The sequence below is a fragment of the Oryctolagus cuniculus genome, chromosome 9 (genome assembly GCF_051225735.1).
Source record: "Oryctolagus cuniculus isolate XC-2025 breed Fujian yellow rabbit chromosome 9, ASM5122573v1, whole genome shotgun sequence".
Classification (NCBI taxonomy): Eukaryota; Metazoa; Chordata; class Mammalia; order Lagomorpha; family Leporidae; genus Oryctolagus; species Oryctolagus cuniculus.
This window is the reverse complement of record NC_142875.1, coordinates 78,209,712-78,236,234: the sequence shown is the minus strand read 5'-3', so window position 1 is coordinate 78,236,234 and position 26,523 is coordinate 78,209,712. Positions and strand designations below refer to the sequence as shown.

At 40.2% G+C, this 26,523-nt stretch overlaps 1 protein-coding gene across 3 annotated transcripts in view; it reads right to left on the bottom strand.

Moving 5' to 3' along the window:
* Nucleotides 1–26,523, bottom strand: part of DCLK1 (doublecortin like kinase 1) — a 391,925-nt gene that overhangs the window by 35,492 nt on the left and 329,910 nt on the right. For all 3 annotated transcript variants that reach the window (XM_008273546.5, XM_008273545.5, XM_017350169.4), the window contains 6 exons: nt 25,928–26,047; nt 22,363–22,509; nt 8,909–9,042; nt 6,439–6,516; nt 5,972–6,068; nt 1,411–1,491 (listed from right to left, as the gene is read on the bottom strand). In XM_008273546.5, coding sequence (XP_008271768.3) covers nt 1,411–1,491; nt 5,972–6,068; nt 6,439–6,516; nt 8,909–9,042; nt 22,363–22,509; nt 25,928–26,047 — 657 coding nt within the window. The remainder of the gene's footprint in view (nt 1–1,410; nt 1,492–5,971; nt 6,069–6,438; nt 6,517–8,908; nt 9,043–22,362; nt 22,510–25,927; nt 26,048–26,523) is intronic.

The following is a 26,523-nucleotide window of genomic DNA, read 5'->3' as shown; positions in this document are numbered from 1 at the left end:
CCCAGGAGCCAGGAACTCAATCTAGATTTCTCTAATGGGTACCAAAGGCCCAAGCACTTGAACGATCACCTGATTCCTGCCAGGGTGGCATTAGCAGGAAGCTTGAGTCAGAAGCAGAACTGGAACTCAGATCCAAACACTCTGATATAGGATATGGGTATCCCAAGCAGTGTCTTAACCAGTGCTCCAAATGCTGGTCCCTAAACTTGTATTTATTTCCATCCTTATGAACTTTTGGAGGATGCCACATAGACATAAAACCTCCCAGCGGAGTGTGAAGAATCATGTTCAGATGTGCAAATTACTAGAAACTCTGCCAGTGGCCATCAGGCAGAAGAGCAAGATTCCAAGCTCTTGTCACCTTGTGTGATGACCGTGCTTTCGGTCATACTTTGTCCTCAGTAGTAGTTACTCTGGGAAAAAGCTACTTAACTACCTGCCCCGGTGACAGTTCAGAGAAGTGGAATGTTTTGTTGTCATCAATTTCCAGCCAGATCATACAGCACCAGAAGGCAGGCTGGCAAAATTTCTATCAATGAGCTGACAGTTTTATGATTGTCCTTTTCCATGTCCATGTCTATGTCTACATCCAAATCTACATGCCTTCTATTCTGGTAGTAAGAACCATTCAACTTGCTTATGGAATTTGCCCACCTACCAGCTGAAATGACAATAGTAACCAGATTATAAAGATGCTGAGAGGAACACAATCAGTTCATTCAAGGTAGTTCATTCAAATAGTACCGACAAACTCCAGAAGCTAAGCACTCTGTATTAACTATTATTATTGTTAATTTAAAAACATCCTTTTCAATTAGTTGTAGGACTAAGAGGGTTAAACAATGGGGTTCTGCCGCTCTGCAGAGAAATAACTGGAGAAATACACTTATGCTCTTGTACTTAAAGAGCAACCACAGAAGCAGCATCTGGGAACTTTTACAAATGCACAGCCTCAATCCCGCTGCATTCGAATCTGCATTTTAACAAGATGTCTGGGTGGTTGGTGAGCAGATTCAAGTTTGAGAGGCGTTGCATTACTGTACTCCAAAGTGTATGCAGAAACCCTCTGTTACTCCTACTTTTGGTAAAAGGACTAACTCAGAAAATCGCTCTGCTTCACCAGTGATTATTTAGCCCTAATCTGGACTGCAGAGAGAAGGTGTTAGCATGGGAACAGCAGTCACATACACCTCCCCAGTTAGAAGGCAGCCCCATGGAAGGAATGAAATGGACTGAGCCTGTGTCTCTGGAGAACAAATCTAAGACCCTGTAACTGGCCGGGCACATCTAGGGGAGGGGAGCGACCCCAAAGACAACATTTTCAAAGGGAGACAACATCATTAGGAAACCTGTAAACAGTTTTTAAAAGGAAAATCAGGAATGGCTCCATGGAAGGAAACAGTCACTTACGTTAACCCAGGGGTGCTCAAGGACTTGCACGGCTGAAAATCGCTGATCGACATCGACCAACAGCATCATGGTGATGAGCTCCTGTAAGGCGAACATTGATTTCATTTACTTTACTTTTAAGGTGAAAACCTGGGTGTTGCAAACGCAATTCTCTTTCAGTTTGGAAAAGCATTCAAGGAAGCTCCACATCTTTCATTTATCAATTCCATTTACCCATGGTTACCTGAGTAATGCCTTTGAAAGTTAAAGGGAAGGTGAGCAACTGGAATCATAATTATACAGCATGTGGTTGACAGAAAAGATAAAATATTCATATTAAAATCAATTCCATAATACATGTTTACAGTAGAAAAGAGACACATTACTCAAAGCTAATGAATTAATACTCATATCTTTGTCTAGGGTTTTACAGTTAAAAGACAAACTTCTTAATTAGTTTAATATAGAGGTCACATGTTAAGAATACTTTAATTAATTTACACTTTGGCAGATGAAAGTCAAAATCATTTTTTCCTCCTAATTCCTAGATGGCATATTTAGCCTTGTAAGAATGGAATAAAGGTCAGCGCCGCGGCTCAACAGGCTAATCCTCCGCCTAGCGGCACCGGCACACCGGGTTCTAGTCCTGGTCGGGGCGCCGGATTCTGTCCCGGTTGCCCCTCTTCCAGGCCAGCTCTCTGCTATGGCCCGGGAGTGCAGTGGACGATGGCCCAAGTGCTTGGGCCCTGCACCCCATGGGAGACCAGGAGAAGCACCTGGCTCCTGGCTTCGGATCAGCACAGTGCGCCAGCCGCGGCGGCCACTGGAGGGTGAACCAATGGCAAAAGGAAGACCTTTCTCTCTGTCTCTCTCTCTCTCTCACTGTCCACTCTGTCTGTCAAAAAAAAAAAAATAATGGAATAAGAAAAGAAATAGACTTGCCAACAGCTAGGTGATAAAATAGAAATAACTATTGCTTAGTAGCCAAGGAATTCTAAGGAAATACGTAAAAATGGCTTCAAAAGCTTCTAGCCTCATCAATATAAAGGAAACACAGTTGAACAAAGCAGGGCTTAGGGATTCTGATCTTAGTGCAATCAAAAAATCTGTGTATAGTTTCATTTATTTACTTTTTATTTTAATTTTTGATGTAGAGAGAATGGGAGAGAGACAGAGGGCCATAGATGGAGAGCACAAGAAATCTCCAGTCCACTGATTCACTCCCCCAAATGGCTGGGGTGGGGCTGAGCTGAAGGCAAGAATTCAATTCCAGTCTCCAATGTAGGTGGCAGGAGCCCAGTTACTGAGCCATCACCAGTCCCCTACCCCTAACCCTAGAGTCCACATTAGTTGGAAGCTGGAATTGGGAATGGAGCCACGATTTGAACACAAACACTCTGATATGGGATGGAGGCATCTTAACTGCTAGACCAAATGCTTTGCCTGTATATAACTTTTGACTTACCCCCACACTTAATTACTAATAGCCTGCAGTTGACCTGAAGCCTTTATGATAACCTAAACAGTCGATCATACATATTTCCTATGTTATATGTATTACACATGATAAAAATATGCAGGAACTGTTAGAGATCACTTTTCCCTGTAATACACTATTTGCTGGAGAGACTAACTGCTCCTGTGAAGACGATGAGCGTCCCTGGTGCTGTAAGCAACACAGAGCTCACTACCATAGCAGCAGGAGGTAGCCACAAACCCTTGAAGCACAGTATGTACAAGTAACTTATGTAGTTAAGATTTAATATTGCTTTACATTTGTTTACATTCCTCTTGATTGCAAATTGTACTTGCATGATGTGTAAGTGGTAAGGTGCTTAAGTTTTTTTTTTTTTTTTTAAGATTTATTTATTTAAGAGGTAGAGTTACAGGCAGTGAGAGGGAGAACAGAAGGGTCTTCCTTTCACTGGTTCACCCCCCAAATAGCCCCAATGGCTGGAGCTGGGTCAATCCAAATCCAGGAGCCAGGAGCTTCTTCCGGGTCCCCCATGCAGGTGCAGGGGCCCAAGCACTTGGGCCATCTACTACTTTCCCAGACCATAGCAGAGAGCTGGATTGGAAGAGGAGCAGCCAGGATAAGAACCAGCACCCATATGGGATGCTGGTACTGCAGGCAGAGGATTAACCTACTGCACCACAGCGCCGGCCCCAAGGTGCTTAAGTTTTGTTAACTTTTATAATCCACTTGTGTATATTTTATGGTAGCAAATGATAAAATGGATTATCTACTTATATTCTGAGCATTCATGACATACAACTGAATGTTTCTTATTTTTTTTATCTGTTCTTTATATTAGCAAAAATCTTCAAAAAATCCACATTAAGTGGACTTGTGCAGTTTCAAATCATCTCATTCAAGAGTCAACTCTAGAGCTACGAAGGGGTAAATGATGTGATGATTCTGAAGTTAACGAATCTTAACTATGGGCTCAAATAATTTGAACCAGGAAATCACAACTTTGGTCTTCATGGCCCATTTGGCATTCATTTTCCACTTTGGGTTAGAAGCTCCCCCCAAAACAAGCCGGTTAGATGCACATGACCCCATTCCTTATATACACAGGCTCTGGGCACCACACGGGATGGGGATAATTGACTGCCACTGATGTAGACAATTTACCTTAGCTTTCTTCATCCACTTTCTGGCTTGGACCAGGACTTACTAAAACAATTCCTGTGTGTGATGCTCTTTGCCAGGTGCTTGGGGATATAGGATATGGTCTATGTGGGTATTTCAAAATGTTTGAAAGCCATGCCTCAATTTTTCTCTCAGGTTATGGAGTGACAGCATTGAGAGCTGGGCAGATTCCTGAAGAGCCCAAGTGCAGGTGAAGACACCTCTACCTTGACCTCTGCAGCTGTGTCATCTCATCTCATTGCTCACCCTTCCCTCAATTCCCTACATTTTCTCAAGTCCAGAGGCAGACTGATGGACAGCTGAAGAAAATGCCAGACTTGTACCTGATATGCATCACTTTCTATGCGAAGTGGTTATGTCTAGGATGTTGAGTTTTAGAACTGAACTCATACATAAGACATAGAAAAAGGAAAGACATACACTGTTGAACAACCAAAAGATAATTATTTCTCAAAATTAAATTCTCAAAAATTGAAAATTCTTGGAGAAAAAAATATAAATTTGAAAGAGATCAATGAAAAGGTCTTCCTTTTTCCTCCAAGGTCTACTAATATCACAATGTAAAGTTTCTATAGTTCTCTTAGTGGTTGATGTGCTATTATTATTTTAATGTGGCAAAACATACATAAAATTTACCACTTTGACCATATTAAGTGTATAATTTAGTGGCATTCAGTACATTCACATTATCATGCAATCATCACTCTATCCATCTTAGAGGTTGATTTTTTAGTTCAGTGGGATAAAAACTATATTTCTTGATTCCCTCTGCCTCTAAATATTGGCTTTGCCTGGAGGTTTAACTTAAATCATAGTTTCCCTATAAAATCTTTCTTGACCATTTTAACCTATGATGAGGCTGAACTTTCTTCATTTTGATCAATTAATTGACCAATTCACTCATTCATATATTTATTCAATATATATTGAGTGCCTGTGAAATACTGGCCATTATTTAGACACAGATGATACAGCAATGAACAAAACAGAAAACAATCCTTGCCTTCACAGAATTTGCATTCTAGTAGGGAGAGTTTGGAAATGGACTACATAAAGAAGACCTATTCACTGATCTGTGTCTATTGATTTATCTACAGAGGGGTGAATAGATAGATAGGCCATTAGGTGGTATACCAGATGTACATAAAGATGTAAGTACTATGGGGAAAAATAAAGCAAATAAAGGAGGATAAAGCAAGTCAAGCAAGGTTTAGTAGTTGCAATTGTAAACAGGATGGTCTGAGAAGATGACACGGAGTCAAGACCTGAGAAAGGTGAAGCAATAAGGTGCACCAAGGGGCTGGCGCCGTGGCTCACTTGGTTAATCCTCCACCTTGTGGTGCCGGCATCCCATATGGGTGCTGGGTTATAGTCCCGGTTGCTTCTCTTCTCATCCAGCTCTCTGCTGTGGCCTGGGAGGGCAGTGGAGGATGCCCCAAGTGCTTGGGCCCCTGCACCCACATGGGAGACCAGGAGGAAGCACCTGGCTCCTGGCTTCAGATCGGCGCAGCGCTGGCTGTAACGGCCATTTGGGGAGTGAACCAACGGAAGGAAGACCTTTCTCTCTGTCTCTCTCTCACTGTCTATAACTCTACCTGTCAAATAAAAAAAAAAATAAGGTGCACCAAAATCTGAGGTGGACTCAGGCTGTAAAAGGTGGGGCACAGCAAGTGGCTGTAGCTATGTGACTGGAGTAACAACTGGATGAGCTGAAGCCAGTGAACTGGAGACGCTTGACGAGCACGTGTTGGGATGGTTCTGAATGGAAGATTTGATGAAATCTTGAGAAACCTATTACGTGCAACTTATATGTGTACAGAAATAATAGTTATGCCATCATTGTTTACCATGTTCACAATGATCTGGCATCATTAACTCCACTGAGACACACAGGCTATATGGAAGAGGAAGCTACTGGAAACATACCTTTGCAGAATCAGAAACATTATCCCAGTATGGAGACGGGAAGTCCACCTGCCCCATCAAAATCTGATCAAAAAGCACCTCTTGGTCATCACCACTTCTGTTCAGGAGAACAACAAGGAGAAAACAGCACAAAAACGTCAAATCAGGGTGGATCTCCTCGTTCTTACGCAGTGGGGCCCTTCCTTTCCCCACAGATGTGTGAAATGTGTGTTTTGAAAGCAATTGAAAATGTCAATATGGAACTATTTTGGTGAATTAAGAAAAAATGAGTTTTTAAACTCTAGGAAGAAGATTTATGGAAAGCAGACAAATTAGCATGCATACCACAGAGAACATAACAGGCATTGCAAGTAAAATTCTTATTATTTTTTTTCTGCTGCAGGCTCCTTTGTGCAAAAGGCCAAATGGATCATTCAGGGAATAGAGCCATGCTTTGTTGGTGCTGAATAAAAGACTGCTGCCCATACCCACGGAACGGAGGGAAACCACACAGCAGGATGTAAGTGATTACACCAGCTGCCCAGATGTCCACCTTGAGGCCATATCTGGAAAAGTAAGTGATGTTACAGTTAGCAAAGTCAGGTCAGGACGAACTAGGGGGCATGATAAAACAGATGATTCTTCTATAACAAACTCAAAAGAACACAAACCAGTTTTCAAAAAACCTAACAGGGCCGGCACTGTGGCATAGTGGGCCAAGCCTTTGCCTGAAGCACCAGCATCCTATATGGGTGCTGGTTCTAGTCTGAGCTGCTCCACTTCTGATCAAGCTCTCTGCTATGGCTTGGGAAAGCAGTAGATGATGGATCAAGTGCTTGGGCCCCTGCACCTGCATGGGAAACCTGGAAGAAGCTCCTGGTTCCTGGCTTTGGATTGGCCCAGCTTGAGCTGTTGTGGCCCTTTGGGGAGTGAATCAGCAGATGGGAAGATTTTCTCTCTGTCTCTCTCTCTCTCTGTCTGTAACTCCACCTCTCAAATAAATAAATAAAATCTTAAAAAATTAAATGGTGTCACTTTCCACACAAGTATTTAAAAAAAATCTAACAAACGCTACACTAAAACCCACTAGAGTTCAAGCAAATAACAAAAAATAATTTTTAAAAAGATTATCTAAGCCACATGAATAAAAATTAATGCATACCTGGGCTCATATCCAAATATCAGTAAGTGCAGGGTTGCAGCAAAAAGATTTATTGTAGTGATACCAATTTTGAGGACCCTTGAGACCATCTAACTCCCTAATATTAGGAAGAATAATTATCAATAGAACATTCCAATTTATGAAACACTAACCTATATTATCTTATTTGGTTTCCCCAACAACCCTGTAGGTTGGACAGGAGAAGTAGTGCCTATTTCATGGAAAAAAAAAAAAAAAAAAACACACCAGAACTGAGGTTCAGAAGGACATGTAATTTTGCTCAATTGTACGGTTAGCAAATGGCGGAGTTGGGCTCCAACCAGGGTCTTGAGGAGCTCAGCCAGCTACTCTTCCTGCAACCCATCTCTCCCACCCAGCAGACATCAGAATAGGTCCTAGTGGGAAGTCTGGCTGTACACAGGCAGCTCTGTCTGACGGAAGTCAGGCTAAGGCTCCCACTCACTCAGACTGGATGAATAACAAAAAAGTCTCATTCCCTCACTTCTCACCCTAGGGATTTCCTTTTGGGGTTCCCTTCTCATCTTTTGTGTATGTCTGCCTTTTGCATTTGGTACATGCAGAAACACTATGCCTGACCAGTCACAGTGGATGGTACCACCTACATCTCCAGATGTGGGTTAAAACTACTGATGAGAAGAAAAAGTAGGGTTGCCTCCCCTGGCTGCTCTCTCCTCCCCATTCCTTCTGCCGAAGAACAGAAACTCAGAGAGCTGTCGATGACTCTTGGTAACACATGGAACTTTTCACTTAAAGAGCCTTTATTCTTTTTATTATTTATTTTCATCTTACTGGAAAGTCAGAGAGACAAACAAGAAAGATGTTTTATCTACTGGCTTACTCCCCAAAAGCCTGCAACAGCCAGGGCTGGGCCTTGCTGAATCCAGGAGCATCTCCCAACTACTGGAGCCATCACCACTTCTTCCCAGGTGACACATTAGCACACAGGTGGAACTGGCAGTGAACTTGAGACTGGGACACAGATACAGATCGATACAGGTACAGACACAGAAGTAATCTTTTCAAATGGTGTCTAAATTACCGCAACAAAGGCTCACTCTTGAAAGAGCCTTTGATTCAGGCTGAACCTGAAGTTCAAATCCTGACTCAGCCACTAGCTGGTCATGAGTTTACATTAAACTTAATTGGTGTCCAAGACGGGAACAGTCCCATTGGCTGGGAGAGTAAGAATTAAGTCGGCAAGTTTAAGGACAAGTTTAAGTAATAGGCCACCCTGTGTTTTCACTTCTCTCCCCATTCTAGGCTACAGATTTTCCTTTACCTGATTCTGCATACAGAAACCAGCAAATTCCCAGTGGCCTTCTGATGCCCCAGGGTGTTTGTACTGCACAGAAAATCGGTGCATCTCCAAGAAGGTCAAAAGAAACCAGGGCAGGAGGAAAGGGCGGCTGAGAGAAATAACCACCAGAGTCTGTAATCACCGCACAAGGTAGCATCTGTTTCTCTTAGCACCACAAGTGAGTTAATTACCTCTGCTGTATGTTTCTCTGTTAGTCTGAGCATTTTTTACTCTGAGGTTAATAACTTCTGTTCTACCTTTAACAAAGGACAAACAGAAGCCTTAAACAAGATTGCTATAATTGGCAACTTGATTGGGAAAACAGAGAAAATGGCTTCCACTATAAAAGTTGGGGAAAAAAATGTGCAAGAAACCTGATAGCTAATTCAGTCCAGGTGAGAAAGAGCAGTGCTGTTTCTTATTCTCCAAGCAACCTTGTTCTTTTGTGAGCATAGCACTGAAACACAAAAGCATTTACCCAGTCTCTGCAATGATCTCTGGAGCCACGTATGTTGGGGTGCCACAGACTGTGTACAGGGGGCCGTCAACAATAGTGGCCAGTCCAAAGTCGCCCAGCTTCAGTGATTTGCTGCCATCTTGGTGCTCATACACCTGAAATAAAAACATAAGGCACACTTGCTTTAAGGCCAAGAGCTCACAAGCCTTTTCTTAAAGAAAGGAGGGGACTGCGTTTTAAATTCAGTGCATGTAAAGTAAAAATATTCATGCTAAGACACAAGGATATTCAAACAAGGACATCTTTCATCTCTTTGGATTTAGCAAAATTGGAAACATGGCAAACAGCTAGCATTAAATACATCCCAGTACATTCCTGCCAGGGGAATCTGGGAGACTATTAAAACAGTAATGTGGGTTTATTTTAATTAAAATGTCTTATGATTGGAAAGTGAGAATGGCAGATTTTAGACTGATTTGTATAATATGTTCATTAAAGAAAAAAAATATGTGCAAGGAAGAAAGTCTGAAATATCAGTGTAGGTGTGCCCATATCTGGGTGGTAGGATAAGGGAAAATCATTTTTTCCTTTTGGTTATCTGTATTTGATGTTTTCTATAATTAAAATAGATTTGCATATAAAATGAAGAACAGAAAGTCTCCAATGTAGTATATCCAATTTATGAAAATAATTACCTTCTCATTTGAACACACAAGCTTTAAAAATGAAGTTCTTTAGTAGCTGAGCAAAAAGCTATCTACACATGTATTAAAATACTTTATTTTCAGTGCCCTACATTTCCAACAAGATCTATTTACATTTTTATTAATAATTGAAAGGGATATTAACATTTCATTTCACCTGTGGCAATTTGGAAGGATTTATCAGGTGCAGAGTCAGCATTCTGTCCAGGTTTCCTTATTAAGGCAGTAAAAGTTTCCAGCCTTTCCCTCAACAAATCAAGAAAAGGATGCATGTGACTCCAGGCAAGTATTTATGGGAGCACCCTTTTAATTCCAGCCCATGATCAGAACAAATGGATGTGCTCTAAAAAGCATCCTAAACAACTTCTTTTATTTCAAAGAAAAGATCAAAAAACATTCAGAATTCTGATTCAATGCCCCCTGTTGGAATCAATATGACAAAGAAAAGAAAACCACAATCAAAGGCTAGTATTTCCAACAAGGGCAATTTTCAGGAGATGCCTCAAGGAAACAGCCAAGTTCTGCTTCTACATCAAAATAATTCATCCAGCAAGTTGAAGTTTGCATGTTCTTCTGTTATCACTCCAAGATCATCTGTTACTTGTGGCAGTGTGAGCCTCTTGCACAGCAAGACACATCTCCACACATCAGGAGCGCCGCTGCTACTGTTCACATGCCACGTCTGCCTTCCTTTGGAAAAAGTAGATTAACTTTGCATTCCACTGCTGCATAAAATGCAGATGTTTGGCCAGCTAAGCTGCAATATCAGCAGTGACCATTTGGATCCAACAATTACTGGCAAAGGCAATAGTGGGATCCTCCTCTCTGGAGAGACCGTGTCTTTACTTGGTGGAAAATATTCTTTTACATCTTCTCCATTCTTAAAATATCCACGGCTTTGGATCACAATTAATTTTAGGTTGCCCTGGGGCAGACATCTAAAGGCTTGTGGGGGTCAGCTGCACCTGAGTTGTTAGGGTAAAGTCTGCCATGTGTCCTTCACAGGTGTGGGTTTTGTCCAGTTGTCATCTGGGGTGGGTATGTCTTCCCTAGGCAGTGAGGCAGCTGTCTAGATCTGGTCACTATAAACAGGTTTCGGTTAGGGGCTTTGAGACCTCTGGGATGCAAAACACAATACTGCCCCTGGCCTTAGGCAAAAGCTATCTGTAAATGGTAGTCTTGGCATATCACCCATTCTGGTCATCCAAAAGACAAGCAAATGTTTTTCATGAAAAGAAATCTGAGATGGAAACATCTCTGAGATGGTCTGCTTCCCAGACACAGACGATCTGTTTACTTCCTTACTTTCATTTTGTTACCAATAACTGTCCTAAAATGCAAAAAAATCTCTTGCTTTGATGTTTTATGAAGTCCAAACATTCTTGACATGCGCTTTGTGAGGCTGTGCCTATTTTGACGTATTGAACTCCATTTATGCCGGAATTTTGTAACTTAAAAAATTGTATCTACATCACCTAATTTTATTTAAATGTCTGACAAAAGCAAACGTTGGCAGATCTGGTCATAAGTATCATTTTTGTTCTGAATCTGATCATGTGATTCTCTACCTTGAAGCAAAGGCTTTATTTTGGAACATCAGTATTTTAATAGGAATATCGTCTAAAAAACAAAAATATACCAATTATATTTAATATGCGGGTTCTTCAAAAAGATCATAGAAAATATATATTATGAAAAAACTATGCATGGATTTCACATTTTTTCCACCAAAATAAACTTAATTTTTAATTTCATTTTCCATGAACTTTTTGAAGTACGTGCAAATGAGCAATATAGTTCAAAAGTTCAATTACTAAGAAAAAAGAGACCACTAAATCCTATCTGAAATAAAGAAAATGAGGAGTACTAAAAGTCATAACACTTCTAACAAAACCAAACTCATTTAAGTAAAATACATAGAATCTGTAACTTTAAAGTTCTTATTTTCTCTCTTTAATCACTTGTACAATGTTTCCTCTCCCGCGTTTTGTGCTTTGAAAAATGTACAGTAGAATTTTCATGAACATAAAAAGGTTCATGATGCTTAGGAAACAAAAAGAGCTTACAGACAAAGGCCTAGGCCACGTAATTGAAAACACACCTAGACGCAAGTACATTAGAAATGCTTCGAGAAAATGTTTTTGCAGGTGAGTCATTGTCCAGACTTCTAGTTTGGAATTCTGTTTAACTACTGTCAGGCAGGGCAGGAAGCAGGGTTACGTGGGCTTTTTCTCTGTCAACACTTTAGGAGAAGGATGGAGAATATACTGTCCCAGAGTTTCTTTTCCTCCAACGCAAGAGCCCGTTTCCTAAGTGGCAATAATGAGTCACCCCACAACTGGGGCTCACAGTTAGCACCTGCTGCAACCTGAGTGATCCTCACCCTTTCCTGTTCAATGAGCCAGTTGCAGAGGGCGTGATTGGCACCACTTTATTTGTAAAGAAAAAATCAGATTGGGGACCAGTGTGTGGCCTAATGGTTAAGATGCCAGGTAAGATTCCTCCGTCCCACAATGGACCAAGCCTCTAGGTTCGATGCCAGGCTTCAGCTCCTTGCTCTAGCTTCCCAACAAAACAGGCATTGGGAGGCACTGATGATGGCTCCAGGAACCTGGTTTCTGCCACCCACATGGCAGACTAGGATTGAGTTCCGGGCTGCTCATTTCTACCCCTGCCAGGCAGTGGCTGTTGTGGGAATTTGGGGAGTGAACCAGCAAAAGGGGGTTCTTTCTGTCTCTCAAATGAATATGTAAGAAAAAAATGTGAAAAATCACAGATTGCTACATCCATCTGTTTCAAACATGTATATGCACACACACACTACACACGTGAATCTTTGCAAAATCATTTCTAGAAAGTATTTTCCTAAATGGCAACTATAAACTCATTTGAACTAAGTTTTTAATTAAGAGGTAGGAATCAGAAAGCCTTCTCACAAGTTCCATTTAAAACACCCGATCCTCGGTTTACACTGTTCTCTGAATTGAATCTGACACTGGCGCTCCACACGTCGCCTCACCCTGACCGTCTTTCAGAAAGCACGTTATTAGCAGGGTGCCAGGATCGGCTTGGACAGCCTGATCCAGCAAGTGGGTTTGGGTGTAAGAAGCACTTTCTGCTCGAACTGTATTTTAAAGCTTCTATAAAACATGACCCACATGTGAAGTGGGAGTCCATTAATTGTCAGTCAAAGAGTATTCACAACATGAGATATAATTTAAAGTTCATCCCAGGCCCCTTAAATACTATAGATGTTTCCCCCACGTTTTAAACACCAAGGAGCTATTAAAGAGACGGGGATTAGTGCAAATTACCCAGTATGTAGAGCTTTCACTGTTTTAACTAAGCAATAAAACTGTGTAATTGTACAACACTAATTGAATGCAGCTACACATAATTGTGGGCTGCCATATGTATCCCATTACCATAAAGACTGTCAGTATTTTGTAAGCTACTCTTGTGATCATTGCAGATGGCTACAGTCAGAGAAGTTGTTCTCTAGGGTTTATTATATGGCTATAAAGATATCCCATGATTTGACAGACTAAATGTGTTAAATGGCAACAATTATGAAAAAGGTTCCAATTAAAAGCTGAAGGCAGGTCCTACCAAGAAAGAGGAGATACAGTGTCAAAGGTATGGTATGCAGATTTGGGGCACACAGAATTTTTCTTTTTGAAAAAAAATTTATTTATGTAGCCTTTTCGATTATTTTCAGCTTTCCACTCGCTGTAACTTGCTGAACAGTAGATATTTGTGCATGTGCCTGATTTCCCTTAGATGGGAAACTGAGACCAGTCGGAAAAATGATTTGAAAAAATAAAACATTTAATATATAGTCATAAAATGCAGCCGGTGGCCATAAAATAATATGAAAATTCACAGAAAACCTGAACCCAGTCAAATGGCTTCTGAGATTCCCATAACAGAGAACTAAAAGCTGACTAATATAACAGATGTGTTGGAACAAACATAATTCTCAATGTTGCTATGAATTCAAGGATAACCTTGTTGAAACATGGGCTAATGAATCATTAGTAACCACTGAAATAGGTTTCACAGAAGAGCTCAATAGGCAGTAAAATTATTTCACCAAGTAGAATTGAACAAAAGTGGCATGAAATCGACAAAGCCATGAAAAAAGCTCAATTTACTTTTTAACATATATGAGATCCCTCTAAAAAGACATTGATTTTCCTCCAGCCACGGTATGTGGCCTTTATGATGCTTTCTACGGAAAATGGATTAAATTTAAACCTCTAATCTTTAAGAAGTATAACAGCATTCAAGCAGGGTGTTATTTTGAAAAATGTACTTTATGACCCATACACTTTGGAATTAGACCCCCTGAAAAAAATAAACTCTAATAAAAAAAATTTATAGCCAGATATAAAATATTTACAAAATCAAAAGTGAATTAATAAGAACAATAAAAGTTGTGTAGAAGACAGAAAGAAGTCAGAAGAGACAATAATGTTAAAGGGAAAATTCAAATCACTTTTCAAAGTATTACACTAGAGATATCTGGGAAGACGGAGGGGTGAACGGAAACTGAGAGGAAACCTGATTCCCTTCCCCAACTGAAAACAGTCATGAAGCTACACGGGAGTGCTGTGCAGCTGCAGTGAGATACATGAAACGTAGACATTCCAGATTCTGTCAAGAACTGTACCCTAGGCTTCTCCCCAAGCTGTGGGAACTCAATGACATTGCAACTTTAAACATTTTATTACATTTGTTGTCACAAAATTCATATCTAATATGCCCCTGTAGGAACATTAGAAAAGGCAGATCATTAGAGAGGAAAAGAAACTCAACTCACTCATAATCTGGAAACCCAAACCCAGAAGCCCATTTTGAACATTTTGGAGTAATGACTTCTAGACCTTTCTTTCTCTTCCTTTCCTCTTCTCCTTCCTCTAGATAATATTTTCTCCAAGTGAATAACCATGCATGTGCTTCATTGCTTTCAAAGACTGTTGGATACTCTGTTGTATAGATGCACCACAGTAATAACCCTCCAAGCTAGCACTGCCAGGTTCTGAGTTTACAGGATAAGCCAGGCCAGGCGTCATGATGAGGACTTCACGCACATGCCCCACTTTGATCCTCAGGATCACCTGTTAATCTTGTACTCTTACTGAATTTTGCATGTGAGAAAACTGAGGCTCTGAGATGTTGAGGAGCTTGCCTAATGTTACACTGCTAAGTTGTACAGCCAGAAATAAAGCTCCAATATGTTACAGTCCCTGGCACTAACCAGTACGTCTTCCTGCCACACCATCACACCATTGACTAACCAGTGCCCTGAGGTTAGTTGTTTCAATACACACTGTTTTATTTTCCACACTACAAAACAATGAGATGAACATTTCTCCTTCTTTTCCCAATCCATCACTTTGCCTTTCAAATATATAAACAAATTTTTAAAAATGGTATAACATTTCCTGCATTTGTACAATCCTCTCATGTACTTTAGATCATCTCTAGATTCCTTATAATATCTACTATAAATGCTATGTAAACAGTTGTTATACCATATCATTTATGCAATAGTGAAAAAAGTCTGTATATATTCATTTCAAATAAAAAATTTTTTATCCACTGTTGGTTGAATCCACAGATGTGGAACCTATGGATATGGAGGGCTATTCATAGGCATTTGTGTGTACTCCCTCCACACACATACAGACTTACACAGATATACAGACTTACACAGATACACATGTACACACATACACACACATACATATACTCACATATAAACACACACGCACACATACATACACATGATTTTATCCCTTTAGGCTACATTTCTAGAAGTAGAATTATTTGATCATAGGATGCCCCTACTATTTAAGGCTTTGGTTATATATTAATAAATTGTCTTTTAGAAACGTTCTACCAAGTTACTCTTCTTCTAGCACATATGAGATAACTAGCATCCTCTTAAGTTTAGCAACCTTATTCTTATTTCTAATCTTTGAAATTTAGTGATGCTATGTTATTTTAAGAAGAAATGGATTTTATCATTCTAGTCCTGGGTGACAGAAAAGGTCATTGGTGGAGCAGACAGACCCACCAAGGTGACACACTACACTTTTCCTTCCTGTCCCCAGCTCCCTGATGCACTCACAGGTGCGTGAAGAAAAAGGTTCTTCAGTAAATGCTTAGTACCCAAATGGGCAATTACTGTACTAAATAATGTTGTGGGAACACGTTTACTTCTCTTCCTCCTCACCCTTCATCCAGAATCAGAGAGAGACATTGTTTCCCCAAACACTCAGGAGTAGGATCATTAGTTCCTGTTTGGACACTTACAATGACTACAAGTTACCCGTGACAAAGGCTATTTAATTTTCAAACAGATGGCACTGTTAGAAAGTTTTTTCTTAGCCCCAAATCTCTCACCCAAAAAATGGCCTTTCTACATTTTTAGTTCAGCATTCTCAGATGTGGCAAAAAATACGCTCTCCTGTTTTCCATTTGTCAGCCTTTCCTGTATCTGATGAAAACTGCTAAGCTCCACAGAGCCCCCCTTTCTGGGCTAACTCCAGTCTCCTATCATGATGTGTTCAGTTCATTACCCTAAAGGTAATGTGGAATAAGCAAGGTCAAGGATGCTTTTGCTGGTGAAACTCCTTCAGCAACCCAGGTCCAAGGGCACATTATTATTGTTAACAGCCACATCATGCTGAGCCTCAAACTGAACTTATGGCCAGCGAAGAGCCTTCTGACCTGCCTTCAATCCAAGTTTCTTCATTACTCTTCTTGTCTGTAATTATCAACACAACAACTATGTGAAATTATTTAGTCTATACAGATTTGTGTTTATCTTCTGTTAAATTTCATCTTACAGATTTTGAAGCATTATAGAACCAGAGATTATTTGGGATTTCAAATCTGGCATCTGGCATAATCCATTCATTTCAAGTCACTGGTAATGTTGATTAGGGCAGGGTCAGTGGCAGACTCATGGATGATCACTGGTAACAAACCCTTGGGTAATCCCCAGTCCATTGGTCAACACACTTTGACGGCTCAAATTCATAGTCAACTGGTCCCCTTACTCCCATAACCATACCCAGCCTTTAAGTAACTATGGATCAAAAATATTTAAAAAGCTTATTTTGTCTGTATCAAACATGTACATACTATATTTCATCTCATCCTTCCTTAAACAATGTGGTGTAACAAGAATTTATATATCAATTATATTGTTTTATTTATTCAAGATGTAAGTCATCTAGAGATTATTTAAAGTATACAGGGGAGTGTGAATAAGTTGTATGAAAATACTACATTGTTTCATATAAAGACTTGAGCATTCATGGATTTTGATATCTACAGGATGGTCCTGGAACCAATCTCCTGCAGTTACTGAGGGATGACTGGGGGACTAACTAGCGACCTACCCAAGTATGTTTTTGTCCATGACATCTACATACACTCTATAGCACCTGCCTCATCTACCAATAAGGTTTGCTATTCTATGACTTAATAGACTTATTTGGGGATTAAGAGCTGTGGGATTAAGACAGAATGAAATCCATTCCCTTGTGAGCCCAGTGTTGTCTTGAGTTAGAAATTAAAGAGAGATGACCTTGGTCATCATTGCATGCATTGAACAGGAATGGTTGGTTGCTGAGTAACATTAAGTGAAGATGTAGGTCATGAATTGCACAAGTCATTTGATGGGCAACCAGGAGCAGGTAGACACTTTTGGGAAAGAGTTTCTAACAGAAAATTCTGATCGGGAGAGGCAAAGTCTCTGGGGAACTTCTAGAGAATATTGGCGACTCTGAGAAGAAAAGGGTTTTTAAACAAACACGTTTATATTTGAAGAAAATGGCTGTGTTCATTTATGCAGTCTAATAAAAAGCAGTGATGTCAATTATATTTTTGTCAGTTAAGACTTTTCATAAAGAGGTAGCATCTGTGTCTACACTTTTAAAAGACTTGCCCAGCTCCTCGGGAAAAACACAAGTTATTAGTAATGATTTTTTTTTTTTTTTTTTTTTTTTTTTGCCGCCAAGGGCACACGCTTGCCATCTAGTGGTGACTTTTGTACACTGAAGGCATTGAATCAGTTTTTGTTTTGAAAACAGAAGTTGTTTAGGCATAAACTATCACAGCATGCATGCACACACACACACACACACACAGTGGTCCAACTGGGTGCATCAGTGACTCCCATTGAGTGGGGAGAGAAAACGTTGCCCACTCAGTGAGGTTTAGACTGAAGCCACTGTGAGTTCCCCATGTAATAGATGGGTAGGGAAATGGCTTAAGATTCTCACATCAGCTCGGCTCTCCATCCTGGGAAGAGGCATTGCATTCACTTATTTGCTCATCTCACCCACCATTATTAAGCACCAGGTCTAACCACACATAAAGCAATAATAACCATATAAAATCAGTGCCCTGATTAACTTGGAGGAAAAATTTAAGGAATGATACAACAAAAAATGTGTAAAAGCTGTTTTTATTGGGTTGTTTGCTAGTCTTCAGCTAAGTGTGACTAGGAATGTCACTGGAAGCCAAATCACGTTTTCTCAGTAAAATATTTTGATTTAAGCAAACATGTAAAATCAAATAAACCACTCATGTGATCAATATAGATTCTTAATGTCTAGCTACACTTTCATATTATCCTATTAGAATTGTAAATAAAGATGTTAAAAGTTCTATATACACAATTATACTGCATAAAATGAAACCTATAGCCAAATTAGACATTTATTTAAAAACCACTTTGCTAATTTATAACAAATATTAATCAAACACTTAACCCCACAGATGACTTGTTAGCAGCCTAAAGAAAGAGAAGGGTTTTTGAGGCCTCCTAATAAAACAGACAAGCAAAATGTACACTAAGGCCTTTTATTTATTTGGTAAGTTTTCTTGTGTTAAACAAATGGATTAAAAACTATGTCTAAACTTTTTCATGACATTTTTTAAAAAATATTGTTTAAGTCTACATTTTGTCACAAGTTGGCAAATCCATACATGGATGAATAGTAAAATTCTAAAAAGCAATGTCAAAAAAAAAGAAGAAAAATTTTTTACTACATGCAGTGTTATTGTGAAGCAATTTTATTTTTAGGCCTAACTTAATTCATATTACAAATAACTGAAATAAAAAGAAAGAGAACTAGTAGTTATGCATTATTTCTTTACCTACATAAAACCCCCTTAACAGGAAGCTTAAAGGAGTTAAATAACTTGTTCAAGGTCACAAGACTAGCCAATGGAAGAGTAAAGCACTTGATTTTGAACTTTTGTCCATCTGCCCATAAATCCTGAATGTGTAGAATATCTCCCATGATGGTTCTGTCATATAGCCATAGAAAGTCCAACAGAATCTAAGATTGAGAGGTTTCATGTGCAATTAGTGATATCATCACCTTTTGTTAATGTTGTTACGTTTACTCTGTTCTTTTGTTTCCTCTTAGAATAGATTTATACGTGTAAAATTCACCAGTTCCTACCCTCTATGGTAAATTTTACTGTAATGGAAAATAGAACCTCTTTAGGTTTTTTTATATGGATATTTTAAACCTATCTTATACTACAATGGTTTCTCTATGCATTTCAGATTCTTAAACTAGGAAAGAAAGGGAAATGGAGATAACTTTTTCCTTTTTGGAAGAATTCCTTTTAGGGTAATTTAAAGCAAAATATGTTCAAATGACCACAATACTGAAAAGGTATCCTGAAAATGATAACTTTAGTAAAAGTTCACTGCTGTGTAATCATTCATGGCATTTCCAGAAATAGATAATGCTCTGGGGCGAAGCAAATGAACAATAGGCACATAAACTGAACTGAAAGGCGAAGGGGGAAGGGAAATGAAACTTTAATTTCCAATCACTGAAGTTTTGGAGCTTAGAGAAGTTTTTAGACAAAGGCCCAGTTGTAAGTCTGCTCCCATGAGACAGTCCTACATAATTCAGGACACAAGAATAATGAATGCAGACAGAGAGAAAATTGCTGCCGTTTATGGAGGCAACTATGCAGAAGAGAATGTTTAGGCTACTGCAGAGATGTGGAATTTGAGGTGCAATTAAATCAGAGCTCTGTCATTTGACCTCAGCTGCCTTCATTAGCCAGCAGCTACAAGATTACCAACTAACAGCAATTAACTAATTGTGTGCGTATTTATTTCTTGAATGCCTGCTTTTCCTGCTTCAATGTCAACTCCATGAAGGAATGTGTCTCTCTTATTTCCTGGCAGAGTGTCTGGCCCATGGCAAGCATTCGATTACTCTCACCTTAATTCATAGTTTACTATAGTCTAGAGGTAAGAGTTTTGCTTTCTGGTAGGGCAGAACTAGGTTGAGATCTTGGTTCTTCTACTTAAAAGCTGTTATAATCTTGGGCAGGTCATTGAACTTTTAGGAAATCAGTGTCCTTACCTGGGAAATGGGACTATTCTAGAACTTAGCCCCTGTGGTGGTTGTGAGGATTTAATGAGATAATTACTGTGATGCCCTTAGCACAGGTCAAAGTTACCTGTTTAATTCTTAGCACAAGGATGAGGTAGTCCTCAATTTTAGCAGACCTTATTAGCTTTTGCTGGTTTAGTGGGAGTCCATTTGCTCATCTGCTTTTAAACTTGAACGTGCACTCAGATTACCTTGGGGAGCTTATTGCAATGTGCACTTCTGTACCCTGTCACCAGTTACCAGATTCTGAGTTGGTAGAGATGCAAAGCAGCACAGAAATTTGCATTTTTAACAGGCATCTGGGAGTAATTCTGATGCAGGGAGTCTTTGGACCACCCTGGGAGAAACACTGCTGTGGAAGGAGAATCCTCAATTCCCAGCATTCTGAAGAGAGGGGCAAACCCACAGGAATCATCGATTACACAGGGTGCCCAAGTGTGGGGAAAAAAGTTAAGGCAAGACTAGCTTCTTCAGGGAATGAAATACACACACAGGGGCTTCCAAAAGTTTGTGGGGAATGGAATTAAAAGTTGTTTATTTTGGTGCAAAAATTTTTGGAATTCATGCATCACTTTTTTTTCATGCATCACTTTTTTTATAATATGCATTTTCCATGAACTTTTTGTGGCTTCTTTCTGTATGCAAACTCAATAATGTTTTGCTTATCTTTTAATTCTATTTTCACGAACATTCTGAAAGACACTCACATATACGTTTACTTAAGTAAAATATATTTCATTAGAATTTCAGCCTGAAGAGTCAGCAAAATGTATGCGACTCTGATGTTTCAGAGTGACAACTGCTTGTACCCGGTCTAGGCTGCGCACATCCTTCTACACCATCCCCTTCAAAACCATACTAGGAAAGCACCCTCATTTGCTGGCTTGGAGAATTCCCAATATTTCCCTGGGGTTCCTGGAAAGCAAACCAGATAGTCATGCGGGGAGAGACGGTGTGCCTGGTTTTTCATAGCCATCTTCTTTATTCTTTTATTCTGTGGAACTAGTGAGATGAGCCAAGTGTTTGGGCCCCTGCACTCATGTTGGAGACCTGGAAGAAGTTCCTGGCTTTGGCCTGGCCCAGCCCTTGCTGTTGAAGCCATCTGAAGAGTGAACCAGCAGGTAGATCTGTCTTTCTCTGTCTCTCCCTTTCTCTAACTCTTTCAAATAAACAAATAAATAAATCTTAAAAAAACCGATAAGGTTTATTTTTTATAGGTTTTAAATCACTATTATTGAGAAGGAAACATGGGAAATTAAGACAAAAGGGCTTCCTATATTTTCCAAGTAAAATTTTTCTATCAAGGGCCGGCGTTGTGGCACAGTGGGTTGAGCTGCTGCTTGCGATGCTGGCATTTCCTTTGAGCACTGGTTTGAATCCCTGATGTTCCACTTTCCAGCTCCCAGCTGATGCACCTGGGAAAGCAGAGGAAGATGGCCCAAGTGCTTTGGGCTTCTGCCATCCATGTGGGAAACCCAGATGGAGTTTCAGGCTCCTGGTTTTGGGCTTAGCTTAGCCTCATGGCTTTTGTAGCCATCTGGAAGACTGATCTCTCTCTCCTCTCTGTAACTCTACCTTTCAAATAAATAAATTAAATAAGGCTTAAAGAAACCCTTTCTTTCATAAAAGCGCTGTAGGTAAATAGGTACAGGTGCAAAGCTCCCTGACACTGGACCAACGTGCTAACTCAGCCTTCCTTCTAGTCTCACTCCTGTGCTCGGAGTTTTATACAAAGATTTATTTATTTATTATTTGAAAGGCATAGTTAGAGGGAGAGAGAGAGAGAGAGAGAGAGAGAGAGAGAGAGAATCAGTCTTCCATCTGTTGGTTCACTCCCCAAAGGGCTGCAACAGCTGGGGCTGGGCCAGGCTGAAGCCAGGAGCCTGGAATTCTGTCCAGATCTCCCTATGGGTACAGGGGCCCAAGTACTTGGAACATCCTCTTCTGCTCTCCAAGGTGTATTAGCAGGGACCTGGATTAGAAGTGGGGTAACCAGGACTCAAACTGGCACCTATATGGGATGCCAGCATCAGCATCATTGACACTGAATCCACTGAGCCACAAACAAACCTGCCTTATTCTGAGATTTTACTTGCTAATTTTATTTGCTAATAACTCAGGTACTCTTAAAGGCACATTAACTCTTCCAGATCAACTTAAAAGGTTAGTTTCCAGCAAGACACTGGAGGCTAGCTGGAGTGAGCCCTCACAGTAAAATTTTTTAAAAGAAAGAAGAAAAGAAAAAAGAGAGAGAAAGGAAACTTTCCTGTTCGCTGCTCAGTACCTGGAACGCAGGGCGCCCTGAAGGTGGAATTGCTCTTACCAGTAGGTTCTCCGGCTTGATGTCACGGTGGACAATGTTCAGGCTGTGTAGGTATTTGATGGCGCTGGCCAGGTTGTACAGCATCCCACTGGCGTCTCGCTCGGTATATTTGTTAGTGGAAGTGATAGCATCAAAAAGGTCTCCTCCCTGAGAAGATAATAGCAGGCAGAGCAGCAGCTTAGCAGATGGGCCCACAGGGCTGCCTCTGGAAGCAACCAGCACACTCCAAAGGCCATGAAGAAAGGACACAGATCTTGGGGTTCCAAGAGCTTTCTGGGCCACTTGCCTCTCAAAGGCCAAAAAGCTTGTGCAATTTCTCCCCCAACTGTGAAATCCAGAGACAATTCCTCCAGACCTCAAAGATTCTGACACCAGGCACGTGGCCATTTCCACAGTCACCTGCCAGGTAGGAGAGAGGGAGCTAGGCCTCCCACACAGAAGCCTTGTGACACGTGGGTATCCTGGTGGCACGTGCCACCTGCCACACACCAGCTGTCAGCTGAAGTTCAAATTCATAATCTTAAACCTCCCCCAGTGAGAATCAGGTAATACTGCAAACTGCACACTTAACAAAATGTTCTGCTGCCTTGTGAAATTATTAACACACACACACACATTCACACAATCCCCTTAGTTCTCTCTATTTAGCTCTACCTGGAGTGGGTGCAGTGTTTTCTTTTTCAATAATAATGTGCTTCTTTGTAAGGAACTGAGAGAAGGACCAGGAACTGTCATTCCAAAAATGGGAGAGGAAGAGAGAGAGGGCAGGTGGAGAAGTTTCAAAGAAAGTTTTCTAGGACAATTATTCATTGAACTTCAGTGGGCCTGGCTGCTCCCTAATGTATTGCTCTTTGTTACAACAAAATGCTGTTAGGTTCCAATGTAAGTTCCATGTATTCGAAACCCTTTAGGAGAATCTGGGTCTGATTTACTAACAAGGTTTGTATCATTCATTCATATATGCCCCAAATTGCTGAACTCAGTATTCAATTGTGTTCATCTCTTACCTAAGGTGGTAAGGGATTTAATTTTTCTTTTTAAAATAACAAAAGCAAAATATAGCCCTCAGAGGCTGATGATTCCCAGATCTCACTATCCAGCTGGTACGTCTGCTGTCAGGACTATCTCTACTCTGGAGGCTTCTCTCACTGTCACCAAGTCTCTGTAGTTTTCAAACTAAGCACACACACACACAGTTGTTCTCAAAACAAACCCCTTCTCTCTCAACTTCCAGTTCCTCTCAAAGGCAAGACTGCTATACAGGGGTTTGCAGGTTGTCACTGGGTCACTTGGGGAGGTAGGACATCCACTACGGTCTCTGTGAACAGCACCCTGGACTCCACAATAGGTAGATATGTGTGGCTCCACGGCCACCTTGCAAAGACTTCACAACTGTTCTCTTCATGTAGGCTCTAGGCACCCTGTTGTTGCCTTTCTTTTTTATCCTCAACAAAGCAGCCAAAAAATTCTCTCCATCCTGCCTTTAAGGCATTTATTTCTCAAGCACATTGTTCTCTGCCACCCCACCCCATCTTCTTCCCCTATCATCCCTGGGTTGATGCTATGGGGCCTCCCCATCCCCACTGATACTGGCTGATTTTTGGAGAGATGAAACGACATTAAATTTGAATATGAGAAATAAAAGACAAATGCTCAAGAGCTCATAGCACATTTTATGGGTAATCTTAGTCTGATTGGCAACAGTATACTTAGGTGATCATGGTAAGGTCCTTATTGTCCTTCACAGCCTTTGCAAATTCTCTTTCATCCACCAGAATATCCTAACATAGAGGCAAGCTTTGCAGTTCCTCAATTACGTCACTAGATTGTACTGGATTTAGACTGACCCATAACTGCCTTGAGGCCAGATCTAGGAGCTTCCCAAGCAGGACTTCAAAGGCTCCCACGATGCTCCTTTGAGAAACTTAGCTAGGACCATGCTTCTAAGACCCTAATGGTCCAAAGATGTTTGAAGCTCAAGGACAAACAAGACACATGTGCTGGGAAGCCATGAAGAAGGAGTTATTAGTGTTGAGATTCTGTAACTACTAGGACTTGACACTTCCGCCCACCAAAATGGTGCACGCACAAGCCACTGGTGAGTTAAGAAGCAGGCAGGCCTGTGGAGGAGGTGGCCCTGCCGCCAGGCACTCGGGATCAACATGGGTTGGAAAAGCAAACAGGAGAAAAATAATAACAGAGGGTTAATCAATTTTTGACAGCACACAAAGGGGCAATGGGCATGGTTTGTAGGTGTTGGTTTAAAAATGAAAGTCATTGTAAAAATGCTATCCTTGGTCCTTAAGAAAGAATAATCTATAAAGTTGGTAAAAAGGTAATTTGACAATAAAATACTAATTTGAAAATGTTCTGAAAAATGAAATTGATGTTTCTTCATTGGAATGCACAGTTTAACATTTTTACTTCCCTCAGCCTCAAATGTGAGGGAGGGAAATACAACAACTAGGTGTCACTTGTGTAACTGTGTAACTAACAGGACGTAATTAGATAGCAGTAATTGCTTTCTTTCCGTGGGGACCTGCCACAAGAAACAAGTGCCAACCTGAAGGAGAAAACAAACAGGCTTGACCTATAAATATAAAGAATCACTAAGTGAAAATAAATGCCACCCAGTCTAAGGTGAATCAACTCTGAATCACGAAGCTGAAAGAGCACAGAATGAACATTTTTCTACACAGTAGAAGACTAGCTTATTCAATGGTTTCCTGGTCTTAAATCTTGAATAAAGAAAGCCTCGCATTCTGCAATCACTGGCTCAGGTGTATAATTCAAACATGGCCCCCGGAGGCCATGGCTCCTACACAGTCCATGCAGAGGGTAATGGGACTAGCTGAAAGCTTACAACTAACGTGGAAATGACCGCAATGACTCAGGTACATTAGCGAAGCATCGAGGAAAAGGCAACCAGGATAATGGAAACAACCCATTTTTTAAAAGCACTGCTAATTACTGAAAATTTCAAATGTATAGAAGACGAGGGAATGAGTGAAGTACCTTTCACTTGCATTCAACCACTATCAACACTTGGCTATTTCTGTATTCTACACTTTCACAGAGTAGAAATGTAATTTTTCTGTGATAGGATACACCACTATTCACATGAATATTCAGACTGTCCTTTTTCTATGATGTTATAACTCAAAGTATAAGGCTTGTTTTTACAAAATGGTTGATGCAGTTTATGGAGCAACTACTTTGGATGTACTTCATGGAAAAGTAAAACAACAACAATAAAACCATATTTGTATCTAACATTTTGTGTCATCAGTCTGCTGGAAGCTATCCCTCTTCATCCCCTCAATAATACTATTAAGTAGGTATTCACTTTACATATGAGTGTACTAAGGCAGAGATGTCTACTTAAGGTCATGGAGCTATTTGGGCCAAGGCTGGGACTTGAATGCTTGCATCCAGTTCCACTGTTAATATCTAATTCACTGTACCAACACACAGACGTGAGATCCTAACTACAGAGGAAAAGGCTCCAGATTAGAGGAAAGCATCATCCCTTGTAGAGATTTTGTTTCTTTTCCAAAATACACACCTTTACTAATTCCATGACGAGATACAGTTCAGTTGGTACATCCATCTCCTCAATCAGAAGAACAATATTGGGGTGTTTCACTCTTCTTAAAATAGACACCTCATTCTGGATCATGTGCTCCTGTCCAAAGAAAAAATTATCTTATTCAGTATTCACAAAACTTACAAGGACCTGACTCATGTAGTATCACCTTACTCTTTGAGGATTAAAGGAGGTGTATTTTGGTAACATATGAGGATTTCTCATGTCCTAATATTCAGATGGCCTGGAATTGTCTAAAGGTGCTGAAGGTCTTTAGATGATGCTTATAAATTCAGAACCAGTCACAACAACTCTGATTTCACATGGAAGGATGGCAAGAAACTCAGATCACAAAAGTAAGGTAGAAAGTTAAGCAAACAAAGATAAGAAAAAGAAATACTATCCAATCATTTCAACTAAAATTTTTTCCAGGAATACTAATAAAGTTATATTCCAATCAGTATATAACAGTATATTCCACCAAAATGCAACTCTTAGGGTGAATTTGTTTGCTTGGGAGCTGAACTTTTGGCTTTTTTCTACCCCCTCAAGCATTGTATTTCATAGGAATAAAC